Source organism: Papio anubis, chromosome 2 (genome assembly GCF_008728515.1).
Source record: "Papio anubis isolate 15944 chromosome 2, Panubis1.0, whole genome shotgun sequence".
Classification (NCBI taxonomy): domain Eukaryota; kingdom Metazoa; phylum Chordata; class Mammalia; order Primates; family Cercopithecidae; genus Papio; species Papio anubis.
In genome coordinates, this window is record NC_044977.1 from 76,357,541 (window position 1) to 76,378,389 (window position 20,849).

At 43.2% G+C, this 20,849-nt stretch overlaps 1 protein-coding gene across 13 annotated transcripts in view; it reads right to left on the reverse strand.

Moving 5' to 3' along the window:
- ATXN7 (ataxin 7) overlaps positions 1-20,849 on the reverse strand; it is a 151,655-nt gene that overhangs the window by 89,153 nt on the left and 41,653 nt on the right. For 6 of the 13 annotated variants that reach the window (XR_004182146.1, XM_031663213.1, XM_021934259.2 and 3 more), the window contains exons 3-5: positions 14,009-14,323; positions 13,706-13,774; positions 6,142-6,195 (exon numbers count right to left, since the gene is read on the reverse strand). The exons of 1 other annotated variant lie outside the window; for it this stretch is intronic. Coding sequence is in view for 11 of the 12 variants with exons in the window: in XM_031663213.1 (XP_031519073.1) it covers positions 6,142-6,195; positions 13,706-13,774; positions 14,009-14,312 (427 nt within the window). In the remaining variant the exon portion in view is untranslated. Of the gene's footprint in view, positions 1-6,141; positions 6,196-13,705; positions 13,775-14,008; positions 14,324-14,729; positions 15,595-20,849 lie in introns of those variants that run through there. 6 more of the 13 variants (XM_031663217.1, XM_031663215.1, XM_031663214.1 and 3 more) reach the window with 3 other exon arrangements.

Below are 20,849 nucleotides of genomic sequence, written 5' to 3' on the forward strand. Positions count from 1 at the left end.
CCCTCCTTCAACAAGAATTATTATTAGTGGGTGGTCTATACTGTTTCCCCCTCCGGGCCAATTGTGCAAATTAACCAAGATCTATGTAAACACTTGTCATGATAATTCCTTCTACCTGGCATTTATACCCCAAATCTAACAATAACAGCACCTTTCAGCAAGAGTGATGGCTTGGTTTATGTTGACACTAGACAGCAATGGGTATCTTTTGATAATGGCTATAAAGCAATATAGAGAGTGATGTGGAAGACTCAAGAAGGTGACTCCTACCAGAAATACATTTGTCCCAGCAATCCCATTACTGGGTATATACCCAAAGGATTATAAATCACCCTCCCATAAAGGCACATGCACATGTATGTTTACTGCAACACTATTTACAGTAGCAAAGACTCGGAACCAACCCAAACGCCCATGAATGATAGACTGCATAAAGAAAATGCGGCACATATACACCATGGAATACTATGCAGCCATAAAAAGAACGAGTTCACGTCCTTTGCAGGGACGTGGATGAAGCTGGAAGCCATCATTCTCAGCAAACACACACAGGAAAAGAAAACCAAATATTGCATGTTCTCACTCATAAGTAGGAGTTGAACAATGAGAACACACGGACACAGGCAGGGGAACATCACACACTAGAGCCTGTTGGGCATTGGGGGGCAAGGGGAGGCAGAGCATTAGGACAAATTTTTAAAAAAGGTGACACTTAACCTAAGTCTAGCCAATTGAGAAGAAACCATCAGCGAAGAGGTGTGGGGCAGCAGGAGAAGCAATAGCCCAGTCAGTGGGAAGAGCATATGCAAGGACTGAGAAGTGGGAAAAAGCCCAAGTGGAGCCTGTGGGCAACACTAAAGGATTTGGATTTTCAGTGGGCTACAAGGCCTTGTGTGATCTGCCTGCCCAACTCACTCATAATCCTTCAGCATCTGACCTTTTCCACTGCACTCTCTCCACGATGGCCTCTCCAGCCACTCCACCCGCTGTTGTTCTTCAAAACACCAGGTCTTCTCCAACCAGAGACTTCAGATTTGCTGTTCCTTCTGTGTGAAAGCTCATCCACAATATGCACGTGACTGAAGCTCTCACATCCTACAAGTCATGACTCCTTCTCATGACTTGTAGGTGAGAAAATCCCTTCTCACCCCATTTTAAATTGTGTTTCCCATACTTTATCTTTTTCCAAAACACTCATTACCACCTGCCATATACTTTTAACTCATTGTTTTTGTTGCTTGTCTCCTCCACTAAAATAAACCTTTAGAGGGCAGTTCTGTTTGCTGCTGTTTTTCTGAAAATGAGAACAATACCTAGCACAAAGTAGATGCTCAATAAATACATGTTGTATGAATGAACAAAGGCAAGCAAATAGAAACCACTAAAAGGTTTTATCAGGGGAGAAACAATTCATTTTGATTCATTTGACTGTATAAGTACATTTCAAAATTCCACTTCCTCCATTTACCATTACCTAGAAACTTGGGGATTTCACATTAAGGAGGTGGCTACATGCCCAACTGGCCCTTAACTTTAGCTACCACCAATTCATTTCTACAATGCTACCATGGTGATCTTTCAAACACATCTACTCCCATCTCCTGCCCTCCACTACCTACCTGCCAAGGCTGCAACAGGTTTCAGGCTCCCACACAGTGATGCCCCAGCCTCACAAGCTGCTTCCACACTGGACTGGCTAACTCTCCAATTCTCCCCCTTCACCTCTTCCAGGAAGCCTTCCTCTCCTGACCTCTACTTCTTCACCCCAGTGCTCTGACAGGATTCCACCTCAAGTTGCTGAGATTTCTGATTTTCTGGGCACACACTCCCACCATCCAGGCCTTGCTAGGGAGTTTAGATTTTCTTCTAAGGGTGCTGGGAAGCCTCTGAAGCAGCAGTCCCCAATCTTCATGACACCAGAGACCATTTTCATGGAAGACAATTTTTCCACTGACCAGGGTTAGGTGGGGACCGGGGGAACCTCAGATCATCAGGCATTAAATTCTCAAAAGCAGCATGCAACCTAGATCCCATGCACGGAGACAGTTCACAACAGAGTTTGTGCTCCTATGAGAATCTAATGCCACTGATCTGACAGGAGGTTGAGCTCAGGCAGTAATGCTCAGCGCCCCATCCCCACTTACCTCCTGCTGTGTGGCCTGGTTCCTAACAAGCCATATGCCAGTACTGATCTACAGCCGAGGAGTTGGGGATCCCTACTACGAGGGACGATGCATAAATGTTTGTTTTAACTTGGCTGTATCCCCGTATCCTTGCCCGGATACTTAAAAAGGAAGACGAAACTCTTCCTCTTACTCTCAACAGATGATCTCCCAACTTCCCTCTTCCTTCACAGAAATGATGAGAATGAACTAAACATATTATTCCACAATTCTACATCCCTACCTGCAACTGAATCCACATGCTTTTCCTCTCATGAGAATGGGATAAAGTCTCTGATTCCATCCAAAACCAGCCTGTCCATGTGGACTCTGAGTTGCATCTCCTTTTTCCAACTCAAGGTACTATACTTGTGATTATCAATTTTTTTCACATGACCAATTATCCCTTACTCTTGGATCATTCCCAGTTGCAGACAAACATTCCCTAATACTATCCAAATAAAATAAAACAAACCTCCTCATCATTCCCTTAGCTCCTTTACCCCGTGTCTTCATCCTGCTACTGCCTCATTTCTCCAATTGCCTTTCAAAGCAAAACCCTTTAAAAAGCTGTCCATACTTGCCCTCTCCATTTCTTCAGCTCGGACTATCACTTCCCTATACAATGAGGGATCTGCCTCCCCAACTCTCCAGATTAAGGTCATTAATGAACTTCATACTATCAAAGCCAGAGATCGATTCTCTGGCCTGACTTTACTTCACAGCAGCATGTAACACAGACCATCACTCCTCACTTAAAGCATGTTCTTCTCTCCTCCCAGATTCACCACCACCATACTCATCTGGTTTCCCTACTGCCTCACTGGAGAGTCCTCCCCACCCACTCACCACCTCACTGTGGAGGGACCCAAGGCTCAGCCCTTGGCCCTAATGGATTCTTTATTGACACTCCTATCTTAGGAAACAAACCTAGGTCCCACAACTTTCCATGTCCTCTGTATGTTGAGGATATAGACTGACCCAGTCTCCACCCCAGGCTGCTCCACCATGCTCCAGATTGTGTATTCAATTGCTGACACCACAGCTGCACATGAATGCCCACTAAGTACATCAAACAGTGTAGCCAAAATCAGAGCTGCTGACCCTGAGTCTCCCACATTCTCCAGCATTCCTCAGCTCATTAAGTGGTACCATTGAGTTGCTCAAGCCGCAAATCCCAATTCTTATCTTTCTCCCTCGCCCACATCCAATTTTTCATCAAATCATGTAAACTCCACCTCCAAGCATATCCTGAACACGATAACCTCTCTGCATTACCACTGCCATTAGCAAAGTCTAAGTCACTATCACCTCTAACCTGGCCAGCCAGTCCCTCCACATATTTGCCAATGACCTTAACACGAATTCGATAACTCCCCTGCTGAAGCTACCCCTAACCACCAACCATCCTCCCAAGTTTCATTACACTTAAATACAAATTCCTTTCCTTGGCCTCTGCTATCTAACCTTGTCAGCATTATTTCCCTACATTCTTCCCCCTTCCCTTCTCAGAGTGCCCCTTCCACAAGATCTGATGGCTGCTTCTTTCTTTTTTACGTTTTGAGACAGGGTCTTGCTCTGTTGCCCAGGCTGGAGTCCAGTATGTGCAATCACAGCTCACTGAAGCCTCGACCTGCTGGGCACAAGTGATCCTCCCACCTCAGCCTCCTAAGTAGCTGGGACTACAGGTCACCATACTCAGCTAATTTTTTTGTAGAGATAGGGTCTCACTATGTTGCCAGGCTGGTCTCGAACTCCTGAGCTCAAGTGATCCTCCCGCCTCAGCCTCCCAAAATGCTGGGATTACAGGTGTGAGCCACCATGCCCGACCTGTGGCTGATTCTTTCTCAGCATTCTGGTCTCAGCTCAAATGTTAAATGCTTAGAAAAGTCTTCCTTGATCATGTTAGTTAGAATCCCCCAACCCCAACTCATTAGCCTACTTCGACTTCACAGCATTCAATAGTCCTTGGAAATATTTGTGTATTTACTGTCTCATTTCCCTAGAGGGCAGGGGCTCCATCTGATTTGTGTCACTCTATCCCTAACACCCATGAGAAAACCTGGCACTTAAATATCTGCTGACCAAGTGCCTGACTTGGGAGTTAGGACTGTGCTTTCTCACCTTCTGTGGAGTTGTATCCTCAGACTCTATCTACACTAGGATGAGTCCCAGAGAACATGAAACTTGCCAACCTGGTCAAAAAGTGAAATGACCAGGTTGTCAAGTTTCAGTTTTGCTTACCAGTAAGTGCCCAAAGTGGTTACATGGGTGTCCTTGATCGAGTGTGATTTGCCCTAAGTCCAAATCCTGTAACTGAAAATACAAAATTGGCCCAGACTGGGATTACACAGAATGATGGCTTCTGTGTTCCATACTTCTATTATTAGTAAAATCTTTACAGTGAGCATGTATTAACTTCTATAATGATAATTTTTTCCATTAAAACCAGTCTTTCTATATAGTTTCCAAAAAGAACAAGGTAATTTAAATGAAGAACTGCTAAGTTAAAGTGGAAATTTCCAAGAATTGAAAAGGCAATTTTCTAAATTCCCTCTACAGGCAGAAAACCCCCATGACTATCACCACACATTAAAAAAATCATGTAAGTAGTATCCTCATTTATCTTTCTGATCCACTTCCCACCTTCATGATGACTTTATTCTGCTGCCTGTAATCTACCGTTTTTGCCCATAAAAAAGGGGGTTTGAAAAACATTACAAGCAGCAGCATAAAGCAGCACAAACTACAGGTTTCCACAAGATGAGCAAGTACAACTCTGCACAAGCAGGAAAAAGTAAATACCCACATTGTGCTCCTCTCTGCAAGTCAAGGAGGTGGCTAAAGGAGGAACTAAGAAATGTCACCTCCCACTTCCCATTTTTGCTAGTCCAAGAAGGCATGAAACTGGGGTTTGGGTGTGATGGCTCATGCCTGTAATTCCAACACTCTGGGGTGTTGAGGTGGAAGGATTTCTTGAGCTCCGGAGTTTGAGACCAGCCTGAGCAACATGGTGAAACCTCGTCTCTACGAACAAAATACAAAAATTAGCCGGGCATGGTAGTGTGCCCCTGTGGCCCCAGCTACTCAGGAGGCTGAGATGGGAGGATTGCTGGAGACCAGGAAGTGAAGTCAAGGCTGCAGTGAGCCGTGGATCATGCCACTGCACTGTAGCCTGGGTGATACAGCAAGACTCTGTCTCAAAAGAATAAAAAAGAAAAAAGAAAAAAAGAAAAAAACTGTGGTTCATTTGCTACACTCTGTCATCCTGAGCATGCCAGAGTTTCCTCTCACTACCTACACCTTGCCTGCTAAAGAAAAACTGGCATCTCACTTTCTGCTGCTCCTTCGACAGTCCTGGCTGATGACTTGATTAGAGAGGCATGCCTGTGACATTGTGCTTTCATTACTGATAACCTGCATTATATCATTCAATTCTCCCAACCCCTATTAGTTACTACTATTATTCTCATTTCATACCTGAGTCAAGCGAGGTTCAGCAAAGCTATGTAGTTTCCTTCAAATTGCTTACCTACTAGAGCTTAGATTTGAGCCCAGGCTTAATTCTAGAACTGGAGTTCCCAGAATTGCCTCTGTGTAAAGCTGACTTCTGCAAACTTGCCATATGGAACCCCTTTTCTGCATAACACCAACTAAGAGCACACAGAAACAGGGTTCCCTGGAACACACTCTTGGAAAAAATGATTTAAAGCTATGGTACTCAAACACCGAAATAGATACTCTTCTCTGAGAAGACCGTAATGAAATGAAAAAAATAATGACACTGTAATATGTCTTTCCTAAAGTGAAACTTTTTCATAATTAAAGGACTGTCCTTTATTTCAAAACAATGTTCTCATACCTTTTTGAGGTAAGTACATATAAATTGCCAGCAACCGTATGTCTAGAGTCCCCAAATTATTTCTGAAACTTTCTTGTTTGAAATATAAAGCCTGGGACCACTGGTTAAAAGCATTACCTTTTTTTCTGTTGCATGACTGGAGTTCAGGATTATGGAAAACATCTGTATAACCTGGGAGGGAAATAGTTTCTGTTTTAACATTGTGAATCTAACTGATAATGAACTAGTGCTTTCTTTTTCCTTGCCATACGCTTACATATAAGAGAAAAAAACATTTCATGCTAGCGGGTCTTTAATACAAAGAAGAACAAGAACACTTAATCTAGTTTTACGTTATGAGTGGCTGAAATGCAAAAATCGTTCTCCTTCTTCTGCTCATTTATTATAATCCCTGCTGTACAAGATGAATATAAGTGTAACCCTCTGCCTTTTTCTCAAAAGTACAGTAACTCCAACTGCTAAGTCTACTAACAGGCTTCTTTTCTCCTTAGAATTTCAATCAAAAAAAATACTTTAATAATCAGAGGGGCACATTTATTAGAAATACTGCCACAAAAACTTTGAACATCAATGTGATTAAAAGCAATCTTGCACTGAAATGGTATTTAAATAGTAAAATTTCACTTCTCCCTTTCTAAAGGATTTTTTTTTTAATGGCACAAATCCCAGATGATTGTGTTTGCTATCTGCTGCAACCTTAGCTTTCATTTAATCTTTTTTTAAAAAGCCAATTACTTCTAATGCAAACTGCAGATACTTCCCCTCCCCCTCAAAGAAAAAAATTTATAAAAGAACAACTAAATACAACACACTGACTGTTGTAAGGCACAGCAAGGAAAAGGCTCTGATATTTTCACTTAAAAAAATGGTTTTTGGTAAAGGTCAGTATTTCCAGAGAAGGATAAGAAAAACAAAGGTTAGGGTGACCTGCTCAAGCTCATGAAAAGCCATGTACCTTCTGGAAAGGGCTCGGAACAGCAGACTGGTTAAGCACGTGAGCTGTGGAGTAGTTAGACAGATCTGGGTTACAGGGCCTCTTACATGCTTTGTGATCTTAGCGAGCTACCTCACTTTTCTGAGTCGTAGTTTCCTCATCTGTAAAATGGAGATAATGGTGATACCTAGATCATAGGATTGTGATTCATAAATACCTCATATTTCCCTCCTGAGATTAGAGTTTACAAGAACCAAGCACAACTGTAAATTGGATACAGCTTGGGAACCCCATCCTACTGTGCACATGGAAATATGTGCATGGTCTCCATGAACCGTGAAACCTAAGGGTTCAGAAATTCAGCATGGATTGTGCCAGGTGTTACTTTCCAGTAAGCACAAAACTGTAAAGATACGGGCCTAAAGAACACTGTCTGCCTTCTTAATCGAAATGCAGATTTGTTTCCCAGTGAATTTTTCCTATAATTCCTAAGACCTATAACAAGGCTTCAGCTTCTCTAAACCAGCTCAGGGGCAGCAATTCTGGAGAATTTGAATGGAAATTCCATGAAAGTTCTGGACTCTTTCTCCTGAATATTTACGTACCATGAGGGGCTTAATAGAACTCAGGCAACATTCTCATGGTCCATGGCTCTTGAAAGCTGAAGCAGTAACAGTTCTATTCGTGCTCTGTACGTGAACTGCTCCCAATCAGGTGTATGCCATAAAAAAGTGACAGTGAATGATAAAAGTGGACAAAGACAGCAACCTTCTTATGTGAAACCATTTATTCTCTCCATTATTTCCTTCTAACTCAACATGTTTCTTTACTATTGAATGAACTCTTGGTTTAAGACTAACGGATTTTATTATTTTGAAGATTCTCCCCTTCAAAATAGACAGTTCAAGAATAATAAGATCACATTCTGCAATTCTGCAGACTGGGTTTCCTTTTATCAACCAAGGAACTCAGAATAGTGGTCAGCAAACTTTTCCTGTAAAGAACCAAACAGTAAATGTTTTGGGCTTGGTGGGTCATATGGTCTTTGCTGTGTGTAGTCAACTCTGCTGTTCACTGTATGCAGCAAGCAGCCACAGACAAGTAAATGAACGCCCGTGGCTACATTTCAATAAATTTAGTTATGGACACTGACAGTGAAGTCTCATATAATTTTCACATGTCATGAAATCTTTTGAGTTTTTACTTCAACCAACGCAATGCAAAAACCAGGCAGGCAAGATTTGGCCCACGCGCCGCAATTGGGGAAAAGTCCCTGCTACAGGAGGGTCTTTATGGGTCTCTGGGGGCTCCTGCAACTATGGGTTAATGAAGAGCTTACAGGTAAGGAGTCATGTGCAGGAGCTGTCAGCAAGGACGCTGCCCACCGTCACAGCAACGCTGACTCTCATCTATGGAGGTGTTTCTTAAGTGTGGGTGATCTGCAACCAAATCATCTGACTGCACCTTACATGCAAGCACCAGGTGATGCTGAGGCAGGGCACTTGGATTTTACCGATTCCTGTCTGAGGCTTGGTTTATATCTCCACGTAAGAGATAACCACACTGCAAGTACTGCCATCTGCAGAACCTTTACACACCCACAGAGAGGATCAGAAATGGTAGCCTGACTTGCCTCAAAAAAAGGTGCAGAACACAAAAAGCCTCCATTTTGCAGGAAGTAAGCTGAAGTCCATGTGAGCAGAAAAACAAAACCAGAAGAAATGGTATGCTTCAAAATAATTCACTATGGGGAGTAGGGCAGAGGTGAAGCAAGATTGGGTCATGACTCATTTGTTGAAACTGTGTGATGGATACAAGAAGGATCATTAAAATATTTTCTCTACTTTGTATGTTTCAAATTGTCCATAAGAAACAGTTGAGGAGAAAAGCAGACAAAAGAAACCCTAGAGAAAAATAGAAATGCTCTCTATTTCAGGGAGAGGAAATTATACCTACAATGTGCCTTTAACAGTAAAATACTTCACAAACACCTATTTGTTTTCCATTAATTAACCATGAACCATTTTTTTCCCCTAGGAAAGAAAAAAGGTGGTACTGTGTTGACTCAGTCTGTGTTTACTGAGGCTATCCAACTCCCTAGCAAGCTTGTTTTGGGTTTTTTTTTTTTGAACTCTAGTTGTCTATAGGTGCTAACCACACAGTTTTCCATCTTGCCCCAGGCTCAATCACGGTCAGGTTAATTATTGAGAAGGAAATCACCCATCATCAAGTATAGACACCACACTGGGTTGTCATTCTACTTCTTTGCCTAAATATCAGAGATAAGAGAGGTGATGTCCTGTCTGCACCCTTCCTGGAAAGTGTAAATGGAGCATTATATTAAGGACAGAGAAACAAAAAGTGCTGAAAGCTTCTGGCCTCCCCCGGAGCCATACAGCAACACCCCCTAAACACACAAGCACACAGAATACTATCTTTTTTGGAGTCACAATACAATGAAAAATTGGTCATTTGAACCACACACTAGAGTGACTCAATTCAATCTTCCTAGTAACTCTACTCATTCACTTTTGGGGCAAATATTTACAAGCACAATGGTGTGCAAGAGCTGAATATGCCTTCATCAACAACACCCCTGCCCTCAGGGAACTTACTCTCTAAACAATGAGCCATCACACAATGCAGTTTCAAATGCTGACACTTAAGAGTGCAGAAAGAAAAAGTAGAGTACTTCGATACCATACAACAATTAGCCTTAGAGAAGTTATGGACGGCTTCCCAAAGATGTCATTTTTTCCAATTCCATTACTGACTCCTACAATGACACCATACAGGTTTTAAAATCTGCTGTGAAACTAAGGTATTTAAAGTTTTTATTTTTTAAGGGTCTCTAAATTTTCAGGCACTAATATAGAAACCCTAATCAGTTATTAGTACCAATTAATTCAATCTAAACACAATTTTGTTAAGTTTCACAAATCCAAAATTTGTGGAAGTCCAGAATTTCACAAATCACCTTGGGGAAAAAAACAGTAATTTGTCTTTTGAGTTTAATCATTTCAAAAATGTCAACCAGGCACAGTGGCTCATACCTGTCATCCCAACACTTTGGGAGGCTGAGGTGGGTGGATCACCTCAGGTCAGGAGTTCAAGACCAGCCTGGCCAACATGGTGAAACCCCGTCTCTACTAAAAAGACAAAAATTAGCCAGGCATGGTGGCAGGTGCCGCCTGTAATCCCAGCTACTTGGGAGGCTGAGGTAGGAGAATCGCTTGAATCCTGGAGGTGGAAGTTGCAGTGAGCCGAGATCGTGCCCATGACATTGCACTCCAACCCGGGTGACACAGCGAGACCCCGTCTCAACAACAACAATAAAAAGTCAAAATGTATTACCAATTTCTTCCCACCAAAATTAATCATGCTAACAACTAATACTACAAATTATAGAACAAGAATAAGGCAATACAAATACAAGAATGCAAACGAAACTAGGTTGACCTCTGAACGATAACCAAATTTTGTCTTAATATTTGCCTACTTGTGCTAAATGGCAGAAGAGGGATGATATACTACCTAAACCATAAATAATTTCCCTCCATCTAAATCAAGAGTTCCAACTTTCTGCCACAATATTAACCCTTGGGTAGTCTTGCCTTGGGTAGGTTTCCTACCAAAACCACAAATAATTTCCCTCTATCTAAATCAAGAGTTCCAACCTTCTGCCACAGCATTAATCCTTGGGTAGTCTTGCCTGATAGGAGTTGGTCAAAGTAAGTTACAAGAAGAAGTGAAAAGAAAAAACAGGCAGAGCGCCTGGCTTAGCAGTTTTGAATTTTAGGGGTGGGGACGTGTAAATGATCCTTTTGAGAACCCAAGAGAAGCTGTGAACACCTACCCTAGAAAACTGACACATTATTTTGCATACAGTTTCAGCGGAACTACAATCCCCTGAAGCCTTTTCAAAGGTCAAAGATTAAAAAACCCCATACCTAGAAATATAGAACTAATAAGTCAGGCCTAAGGTTAATCAGCAGTCAGAAGAGTTAAAAGGAATTAGTGTGTACTGAGTCATTCACATGTTATCTAATTTAATTTCAACTCCTACAATAACCTTGGGAAGTTGGTATTATTATCTTCCAAAGAGGGAAAGTATATTCGGAAAGATGAAACAACTAATGCAAGGTTAAGCAGCTTTCTCTCACACCCAGGCTTTATAACCCCTAGGTCCAAAATTGCAAATTGGAGAATTCAAGTCAAGTGCATATTCCTAGAGATCTTTCAAGATGAGGAGTTTCTGGTGAGGGTGGTGGCTCATGCCTGTAATCCCAGCTCTTTGGGGAGGCCGAGGCGGGAGGATCACCTGAGGTCAGGAGCTCGAGACCAGACAGAGGAATCAGTATGGATTTAACTTCAAAACATCTTTTCTTAGTAGCAGATAATTTTATCCAGACAATGAATAATGGTCTAGTAAGTTTTGATAATATTAAATGTATTTTCATTTCTGAAGCAGCCTATAACGGTCTGTTACGAGAACATAAAGGTCCACTGAGTGAGTGCCGGACATCCTCAAACTTGGATTTTAAAATATCCCCAGAAAATCCACAAAGTCACAAACAAATGAAGAACTGACTGAATTTAAAACTTCAGTCTCGACTCAGGCATAAGTTCCAAGTGGCCTGGTAGCTACAGTATCCTCTAAATGGTTACAGCAGCTTTAAAAGGGGGAGGAGGGGAACCCTTAAAAAAACACTAATAAGTGCCGGGCGCGGTGACTCACACCTGTAATCCCAGCACTTTGGGAGGCCGAGGCAGGTGGATCACGAGATCAGGAAATCAAGACCATCCTGGTCAACACGGTGAAACCCCGTCTCTACTAAAACACAAAAAATTAGCTGGGCATGGTGGCCTGCTGCCTGTAGTCCCAGCTACTAGGGAGGCCGAAGCAGGAGAATCGCTTGCACCCAGGAGGTGGAGGTTGCACGGAGCCAAGATCACACCACTACACTCCAGCCTGGCGACAGAGCGAGACTCCTTCTCAAAAAAACAAAACAAAACAAAACAAAAACACTAACAAGATTCATGTCCCTTTTGTGCCTCAAAGCAGGTAGTTTAAGGTCTTAAATCTTCATGGAAAACATGCTGATAAATGTATCCCAACAGAAAATAATACATATAGCAAAAATTAGATACAGTCCCCTTAATTTGGTTGGATCCCTGTCCAGCTCAAGGCACCCAGTGTAACATTAATACACTTAACTCATCCTTTACAGCAGAATTATTGATAATTAGAAACTTGTTTTCACACAGATTTAGAAAGCTTTTATGGGATATGTATCCACACCCAGAGAATGAAAACTAAGAACAAGAGTGGGTCAGGTCCTCTAAAGCCCTACTCCAACTACTTCCTATGAGTTGCCACCTAGTGATTTTAACTTTTTAAGCCCAGGCAGGCTGCCAATTCAGCACTAAAACCGGACTAGCAACTGATTTTTCCTATTGCAACATCATCAACAAGTCTTGTGCTTTCCCTTGCTTTCCTTTACCCTCAAACAGCCATTCTCATTTTAAAAATCAACTAATTTGTTCTATAATCTGTTCCAATTGGAAGCTCTCATCGGGCTTTCACTGGTCTTACTCTTCCTCCCAGTGCCAAGAGACCAAGAAGTGGCCAATTCAAAAAAACTGAAACAGAGTTAAGTGAAGAAAAAGCAGGTGTGAAAAACAAGAAGGAAATGTGAAGACAGTAACAATGGGCAAACTTTGGACTTAAAAATGCTCCAGTTGCCAAAGTTCTACCTATTCTTGGGCCACAGACAAAAATTCTGCCGAAATAAACGGCTATAAGTGAGAAATAAAACTGCATTCGGGGACTATAAACTCAGTATTCCGGGTCCAAATCTCACTCAAAGCCTCGTCCTAAGTCACTGAAAGAATGACTTAAAACTGAACCCAAAGTTCACTTAACTTCAGAAGTCCTTTCTGACCACAGCGTGCCCAGGCCTAATGCAGGTATTAGACAGCAAAAGCTGACTATTGACAGAAAAAGAAAATCTCAAGAAAAAGTCTGACAGTTTCCAGATACCTGGCCTGACTTTCATTTGGAGACATACCTTTAGCTACAGCTATTTATTTCCCTAGTGTATCTTTTTAACAAAGTTTAAAACTAACAAATAATTAGACCCTGATTTCACTAGCTACGGGCAGTAAAGGCTTGTTTTACCAAATAAAATTCTGGCTTGCTTTCCCCCCGATCTTGGCAGCTCGCAAAAAAATGTGACCGAATTGCACTCCGGGTTAAGATGATCTTTTTGTAGCATCCTCAACTTGTGCCTTAAATCCTACAGAAATAAGACTGCATAGGTAAAGCAGCATCTTTAAGTTCAAAATTTGTTTCGACTGCCAACAGAAAATGTCCCCAAAGCATTCGTGGAAAGGTTTCAAAGCTGAGAATTCCTTCCTATACTCGTGTTTCTCCATAAGGAGATCAGAAATGCAGAGATCCAGGTTAAACTTCCCGCCGGTTCCCAGCACTCATCACCAATAATGCTGCTCCTGCCTGGCCACAGAAGGATTCCGGATGCTCCTTATTACAGGAGGCACCCAAACCAAACTTTCCAAGCGCTCTGCCCCCTCCCTCCCACCTCTCCTCAGGCAGCATCTTCGTAGGCACGGGGGAGTGGGGGAGTCGGGGAGTCGGTATGGTGGGCTGAAGTTCCCGGCCCCAGTGAAGTGTCAAGGAAACTTCCCAGGGGTTTGTACAAACTCCATCAGGGGGGCTGGACTCACCTTCCCGACAGAGCCCCATGACTTCTCGGTTTTTCCCAAACTCCTTGAAACTTTCGTCCAATTCTGTCCCTAGGAGATACACACACACAGGAGGAGGGGAGAGGCAGGTCAGTGGCCGGGAGTGTGACGCACGCTCACGCACGCACGGGGTAGGTGTGGGCACCTCTGCGTTCCGCAACCCAGCAAACGATAGCATCTCTGCCCCTCGAGGGGGCGGGTCACAGGACGGGGGCAGGGGGGAGGGGAGGAGAGAGGAGGGGGTCGCGAGGGGGTGAAGGGGGGTAGGAGGGCGTGGACACTCACCGTCCTTTCCAGGAAGTTTGGAAGCCTCAACCCACAGATTCCACGACTGTCCCAGCATCACTTCAGGACTGGGTAGAGGCCTGCGCTCCCCGACCGTCGCCATTGCGGCCGCCGAGGTGGAGGCGGCGCCGGGCCCGCCGTCCTCCGGCCGTGGGCGCCGTGGCGGCGGCGGTGGCGGCTGCTGCTGCCGCTGGGGCTGCGGAGGCTGCTGCTGCTGCTGCCGGGCGGCCGCGGCCGCTGCTCCGCCTGCCGCCGCCGCACGGCGCGGCTCCCCCCTGACGTCATCTGCGGCCCGCTCCGACATTCTTTCCGCTCCTACAATGTAACAAAAAAAAAGGGGGAAAGAGTCGCGCGGGGGCCGCTTTTTAAGGAGGCGCCGGGGAGTTCCGGCGGCGTGCGCGGCCCGTGGACCGGGTGGGGCACGCTGACAGCGCCCCCCTGGCCGCCCAGCCCCCCAAGCCCGCCTCCTGGAGGCCACCCCCCGCCCCGGGCGCAAAGTCCACGGCGCGGGCTAGCTTTCGCTTTCGACTCTCGCGGCCGCCCGAGGGAGGGGACGGGCAGCAGGCGGCCCGCCACCGCGGCGCTGAGTCCCCTGCTTGCCTCTGCCCAGGGACCTGCCGCGGAGGCCAGCGCCGGAGCGGCCCCGCTCCAGCGCCGCGCCCCACCACGACAGCCCGCGTGGGGAAGCCCGAGCCGCACCCCAGGACCTCCAGTTGCCCACCCTTCGGCCGCTCGCATCCCCGGGCCCGGCCCGGCTGCCCCGCTCCTTCCTTCCGTCCGCGCGTCCGTCCGAGCGGCGGCGCCCGGCCGGCTCCCTTAAGCGGAGGCGCCTCCCGCCGCCTCCTCCCACTTGCGGGTCCCTCCCTCTCAGCTCGCTCTGGCGAAGTTTGCACGTCAAGCCCCCGGACTGGAGCCAGGGCGAAGTCGGAAATGCAGCCACCTATGGAGGAGCCGGCCGGCCGGCCCCAGGGCAGCGCAGGAGAGGCTGGTGCAGGGGGCACTTTGCCCTCAGCTTGCAGGCTGCCGCGCAGTTGTCAAAAGCATGAATGGGAAGCCGCCGCAGAGCGGACGCCGGGCATGCAGGGGACCTTGGGCTGGCGGGGAAGTGCCGCCCAGGTGTCTGCCCAGGTGTCAGGACGAAGTACCGTGTGCACGCCACGCCACCCACATGTGTGCCCCTGACCCGCAATTGGAAGTCACATTGTGCGCCCGGGGAACTTGAATTCGTCCAGCAAAGAGAGACCATGAGATCAGTATGCGAGGGAATGGAGGAGAGTGAAACAAACCGAGAGGAGCTTTAACCCGTGTACATATTTTAGAAGCACCACCCCAAGTTTCTGGGTTTCCACTGCTCCTGGAAGTGATTCATTCACCCCAAAAATAAAAATCTGATTCATTTTTAACTTGAGTTGTTAGTCCTTCTCTCTTTATGGTTGTCTTGTCTTGGACAGGGCGAGACCCCAGGGAGTAGGAGAATATAAGGAATTCCTACAAAACATGTTTAGAAAATACTGTTTTCGGTCAAATTTTGTTCACTAAATTAAGCATTGGCCTACAAAACTTAGCATCCCTCCCCAACACACACAATATTTGCTTAGCGACAGATGGCAAAATAAAAGGCTACTTAATGACCTAAAGCATTCAAAATACTTGAAACAGTAGCAGACCACACCAAACACTTTCAGTAAGTGTTGATATTACTATTTTCTCAAATTGATGTGAACATTTGAAGCCTGAGACAAAATGATTCTGATCAGCATGTTTCACACTGCAGTAATATCAACTCCTGTAATGTGTGTCAGAGATGCTTGCTCCCAAGTGCTTTCTCTGACTAGATGGGGAGGAAGTGTAATTATCCTTTTTTTTTTTTTTTTTTTTTTTTTTTTAACCTCAAACATCTGGTGTGACAGAGGTGGCCAACTTCTTTGTTGGTCCAACTTGCAGAAACACAGAAAAGTTTACATAAGCATAAAAATTAATAAAGAAATGTTACTGCAACCCAAACAAAAGGTGGGACTGGTAAAGAGGGTTTGGGGTTCAAAATTTAAAAGCACACACACACACATAGACACACACACATACACATATACATACACACACTTTTATTTTAGAAAGATTTAGAAATAAGTCTGTAAAATTTTTTCGTGCATTGCATGCAAACAAGTCCAAAAAGTGCAACCATGGTTACTTCCTGTCCTTATCAAAATAACCAAAATAGTAGAAATGATTGGAAAGATTTAATTTTAAAAATCATTTCTAAAGCTTTAACTTCCTCCATAAGACTATCAATGAGAAAAATGCACAGGAGTAAAACATATAATTCCCTTGACAGGAATATAGTTCCCTACTAACTTTTAACATAGCTTAGATGACCCCTGTGCAGATTTTCAATTTTTCATTCACGCCAAATCACTACAAATCTGAATAATTACATGAAAACACCCAATCTCTGTTTTCCTAAAGTACACAATTTATTAATTACTTGGAATTTTGAAATTCTACACTTAAGAAAAACGAAAATTTGGATTTTAACGGCATTTGAAGCTACCATTGAAAAGAAAAGCTTGCAGCCACCAAGCCACATAGATAAAAAAGGGCGCTTGCTTGTTAAGTACAGCTCTTCAGATCCCTGAAAGTACAAAGTGAGAACAAAAATAAGGAGAATGGCAAACATGAAGTATGGTCCTACTTCCTCAAGACATTGCTTGATTTTCCCCTTTTGGATGTGAAACAACTTCAAGATTCACTAATATGACTTCTAGCCAATGGGGATCAATACAGCAACTTAAGAGTACTTCGTTTCCAATTCCTGCTTGATACCTCTTTCTTTCTTCAAAGTTTTTGATTGGTTTAATAAAACACAACCAGGCTTAAAATGAAAAATATTAAGTATCCTCTTGGCATTATGATCGTTACTAAGGGAAATTATTACGAATAGCAGCTACCAATTATTGAGTTCCTCAATACTCAAAACTAATAGCAGCTATCAATCATTGAGGAATCTCATCAATAAGCACTATAAATAAATGTCTTATATCAAACTGAGCAATTCAGCTAAATCCTTTAGGAAACTCATTATCAAACTGAAGAGGATGTGCAGAAAAGAGATTGACAGGCATTTCCTGGTATTTCTCCAACCAATTCTCTTTTGCTGCAGACAATGCATTTTATCCACTCTTTCTTCACCCATAAAAAAGTCCTAACTCCTAGAAATGTTCTGATATCCACGGTTGTTAGAGGTTTCCTTAAAGTTGGAATGAGTCACCAAAAAAAGTCAAAACAGCAAGCTGAGGCAGTGCATCTGATATTTGAATTTTGGCAACTTTTAAAAGTGTTCCTTATGCAAAGCACACTGTTTATAAACAAGAGTACACAGAAACCCAATACTTAGCTGTATTATCTACAGGCCCACAGTAAAGAACTTGATGACCTCTTACCTAGATAATCTTCCCTTTCCATACCACCAAATTATAACAAGAACATAAATATATATAAATTTTTTGTGTGTTTGTGTGTGTGGAGATGACAAGGTCTCACAATGTTGCCCAGGCTGGTCTCAAACTCCTGAGCTCAAGCAGTCCTCCTGCCTTGGCCTCCAAAAGTGTTGAGATTACAGGCATGAGCCACCACACCAGGGCAATACAATTTATATTCACTTAATGCTATTTTAATATAGTATTATGCCTGTATAATATCAATCAGAGATTCTGCCAGTACATTTCTGATGATGCCTTGTAACTCTGAGGAACTTCACTGTCTGCAAACTGAAGTAATATTCATTTTATATGGCTTGAGTAATGAGTATTCAATGTATCCAACAATTCCTGATTGCCTGCTACAGACCAGGCACTCTACTGGGCACCAGGGTGAAGATAAGATAGTAATTTCACTGAGTATGTGAGAAAAGTAGGAAGTAGGGGAAACAATTCATCAAAACACTCTTGTGGAAAAAAACTGTCACCGCCAACTAGATTGTATATGGCTTAAGAACTGGGCTGTCAGAGGTGAAGTACTGCAAATTCTGTGCATTTCATCCCTTCCAAGGACGTATTTAAAATGTGGTCTTATCTCATCACCCAAATTTAGGGATGTTCTCAGTAGATGCCAAGGGTAACAAGTCTCTCTTTACAAAAAGGATTCTTTGCACTCATAAAATGTTTTGTTCAAAGGCCAAAGGTATCACAATGTACAAAAACAAAACAAAACAAAAAGTTGACCTTTCCAACATCAAATCCAGTTTAATGTAAAAAGGCAAAAACTACCCAAAACATTTCTAAGACACAAGATCCCACACAACCGTTTTTACTTGGAAAAAACCACCAGTCCCAATACAACATTTTAATAAACTTGAAAAGCAGTAAGTACAGTATACTTATCTGTGTAAATTACAGGGTTGGTAACAGAGATTCTCCATTATCAACCCCAAAGGACTGAAGTCATTTGAGCAGCAAGAAACTCAGATCCACTGAATTAGGAATGTGTTGGCTTTGGTTTCTTTATATCCTCCTAAAATTGGCTGAGCCTTTGTTCAAATCCTCTCTCACTCCTCTGACTACATCTTTCCCTTTCCTTCTTTCTTCTCCAGAAAGAGCCAGGGCTGTATTCTGCACAAGAGGCATGCCTTTCCTTAACTATGCTCCCTCTAGTGAAATACCTTATAGCTTGTCATGAATATCAGTATTCCAGTAGAGGGAGAAGAGTGGGAAGAGTAAATTGAATTCATCAGCTCAGTGGTTGGAATTGATAGCAATCAAGTGCAAAATTAGGAATAATAAGGACAGTTGCAACAGTGAGGACTTAAAGACATAAATAGCTTTTTAAAAACTTAACCTGTACACATACTCATTCTATAGTAAAATGTATCATTTGCTAAACATCTCAAAGCCTTGAATTTTTGGACTGTTTTCTTAATCATATGTTTGCATGTACATATGAACTCTCCCAAAGAAACATTCACCAGTAATAGTAAATTGCTTGAAAAGAGAAGAAAATTTCAAAATACACATATAAAAGGTAATAATTATAACATAAAAGGTAATTAATAATGCCCAATGTTTGTAGGGATTTAAAACTGGATTGTAGTTTTATGACAAACTTGATTTGAAATGTTGATTTAAAGTCTTTAGGCTGAGGAGTTTTTTAAAAATGGAAAGTTTTAAGTTATAGAAAAGGAATGGAGGCCAGGTGTGATGGGCTGACGCCTGTAATCCCAGCACTTTGCGGGGCCAAGGCTCAGGAGTTCAAGACCAGTCTGGGCAACACAGTGAGGCATCGTCTCTACTACAAAAAAAAAAAAAAAAACCAAAAAAACAGCCAGGCATGCAGGCATGTGCCTATAGTCCCGGCTACTTGGGAGGCTGACGGGGAGGACTGCTTAAGTTTGAGAGATAGAGGCTGCAGTGAACTGAGATCGTACCACTGTACTCCAGCCTGGATGACAGAGCAAGACCCCATTTCAAAAAAAAAAAGAAAACAAGGAATGGAAAAGCTGGACAAATATTCAGCTATAAAAGGAAATTGACTGTATAGAGTTCTAGTGTACTGCCTCAGCTACCATAAAATGCAGGTTAAACACACTATTAAACATAATTTCCCATGTACCTTTGCACTGACAATGCTGTAAATATCACCATTTTTTTGGGCTCAGCCATTAAGAGCATGGGTTCTAGGGCCTATCTGCCCAGGCTGAATCCCACTTCCACCACTACGAGCTGTATAACTCTGGGGAAATCACTTAGCCTCTATGTGCATGTTTCTACATCTATAAAATGAGTAAAACAGGAGTAACTACTTTATGAGAAACATTAAGAAATTAACAGTGCAAAAGCACACTGTGTCAGCTATTATTATTAGCACCACGCTTGTCACACAGTAAGCCCTAATTCTAATCTATGTATGCTATACTATCAGACCAATCTTGCTGAAGTATGGCTTTAGCCCCTACCATTTTTAGGAGCTCTCCACTGACTGATAAAATAAATAAAAACTTCTCTCCTAGCATTCCAGGTCCTCTACAGTCTGCCCCTGCCTCAGCTCCACCACTTCTACAGGGTTCAATTGCCTCCTGCATGTAGTCTATGGTCCAACCCAAATGACAAATTCAGAACTTCAAACATGCCCCTACCCCAACTCCATCCAACTCCCAGCTCCCAAGTCTTTGCTCATATAGGTCACTCCATCTATAATAGTTTCCCTCCCTTGGCTGAAATCCTGCTGTTCACTCAAAGTTCTTCCACAAATTCCATTTCTTTAACAAACTCTTTCCTGAACCCTCTCACTAAGCACACGGGAACTCATCCCCACCTCTGTATCACAGGACTTCATGGATTCAGAGTTAAGAGTATATGCTCTGAAATCAAGGTGACAATGAGACATACATTTAGTCTCCCAGCGATCAACAATTTGCATTCCCAACATAAGGGTGTTATTTAGAACCTGGAACCCACTTTCCCACAAACCATAAGATGAGTTGTAACCATGTCTCTAAAGTGGTCAGCAAAATGCCTTTGGGGTGAACCCAAGGACTAACAATGCAGGTGTGTTAGTATAAGAGGGAAAGAATAACACAAATGTTTCTTCCTCCTTTCCTCAGCCAAGGTCCAGCTCTAAGCAAAGCCATAGATCCAGTAAACATGGCACCCTTGACTTTCCCCCATTCTCTCTTTGCACCGTGGTCCAGGAGCCTATCTGGGTTTGTACTGCTTCTCAACAGACTGTTCCACAAAAACTTGCACTCCCTTTCCACCTCCAAAGTAAAGCTCTCCTATTCTTGGTAGGGTTTTCTTTGGTAGAGTTTTCTTGGTAGAGTTTTTCCTGCAGATTTAACTATTTTTCACTAAGG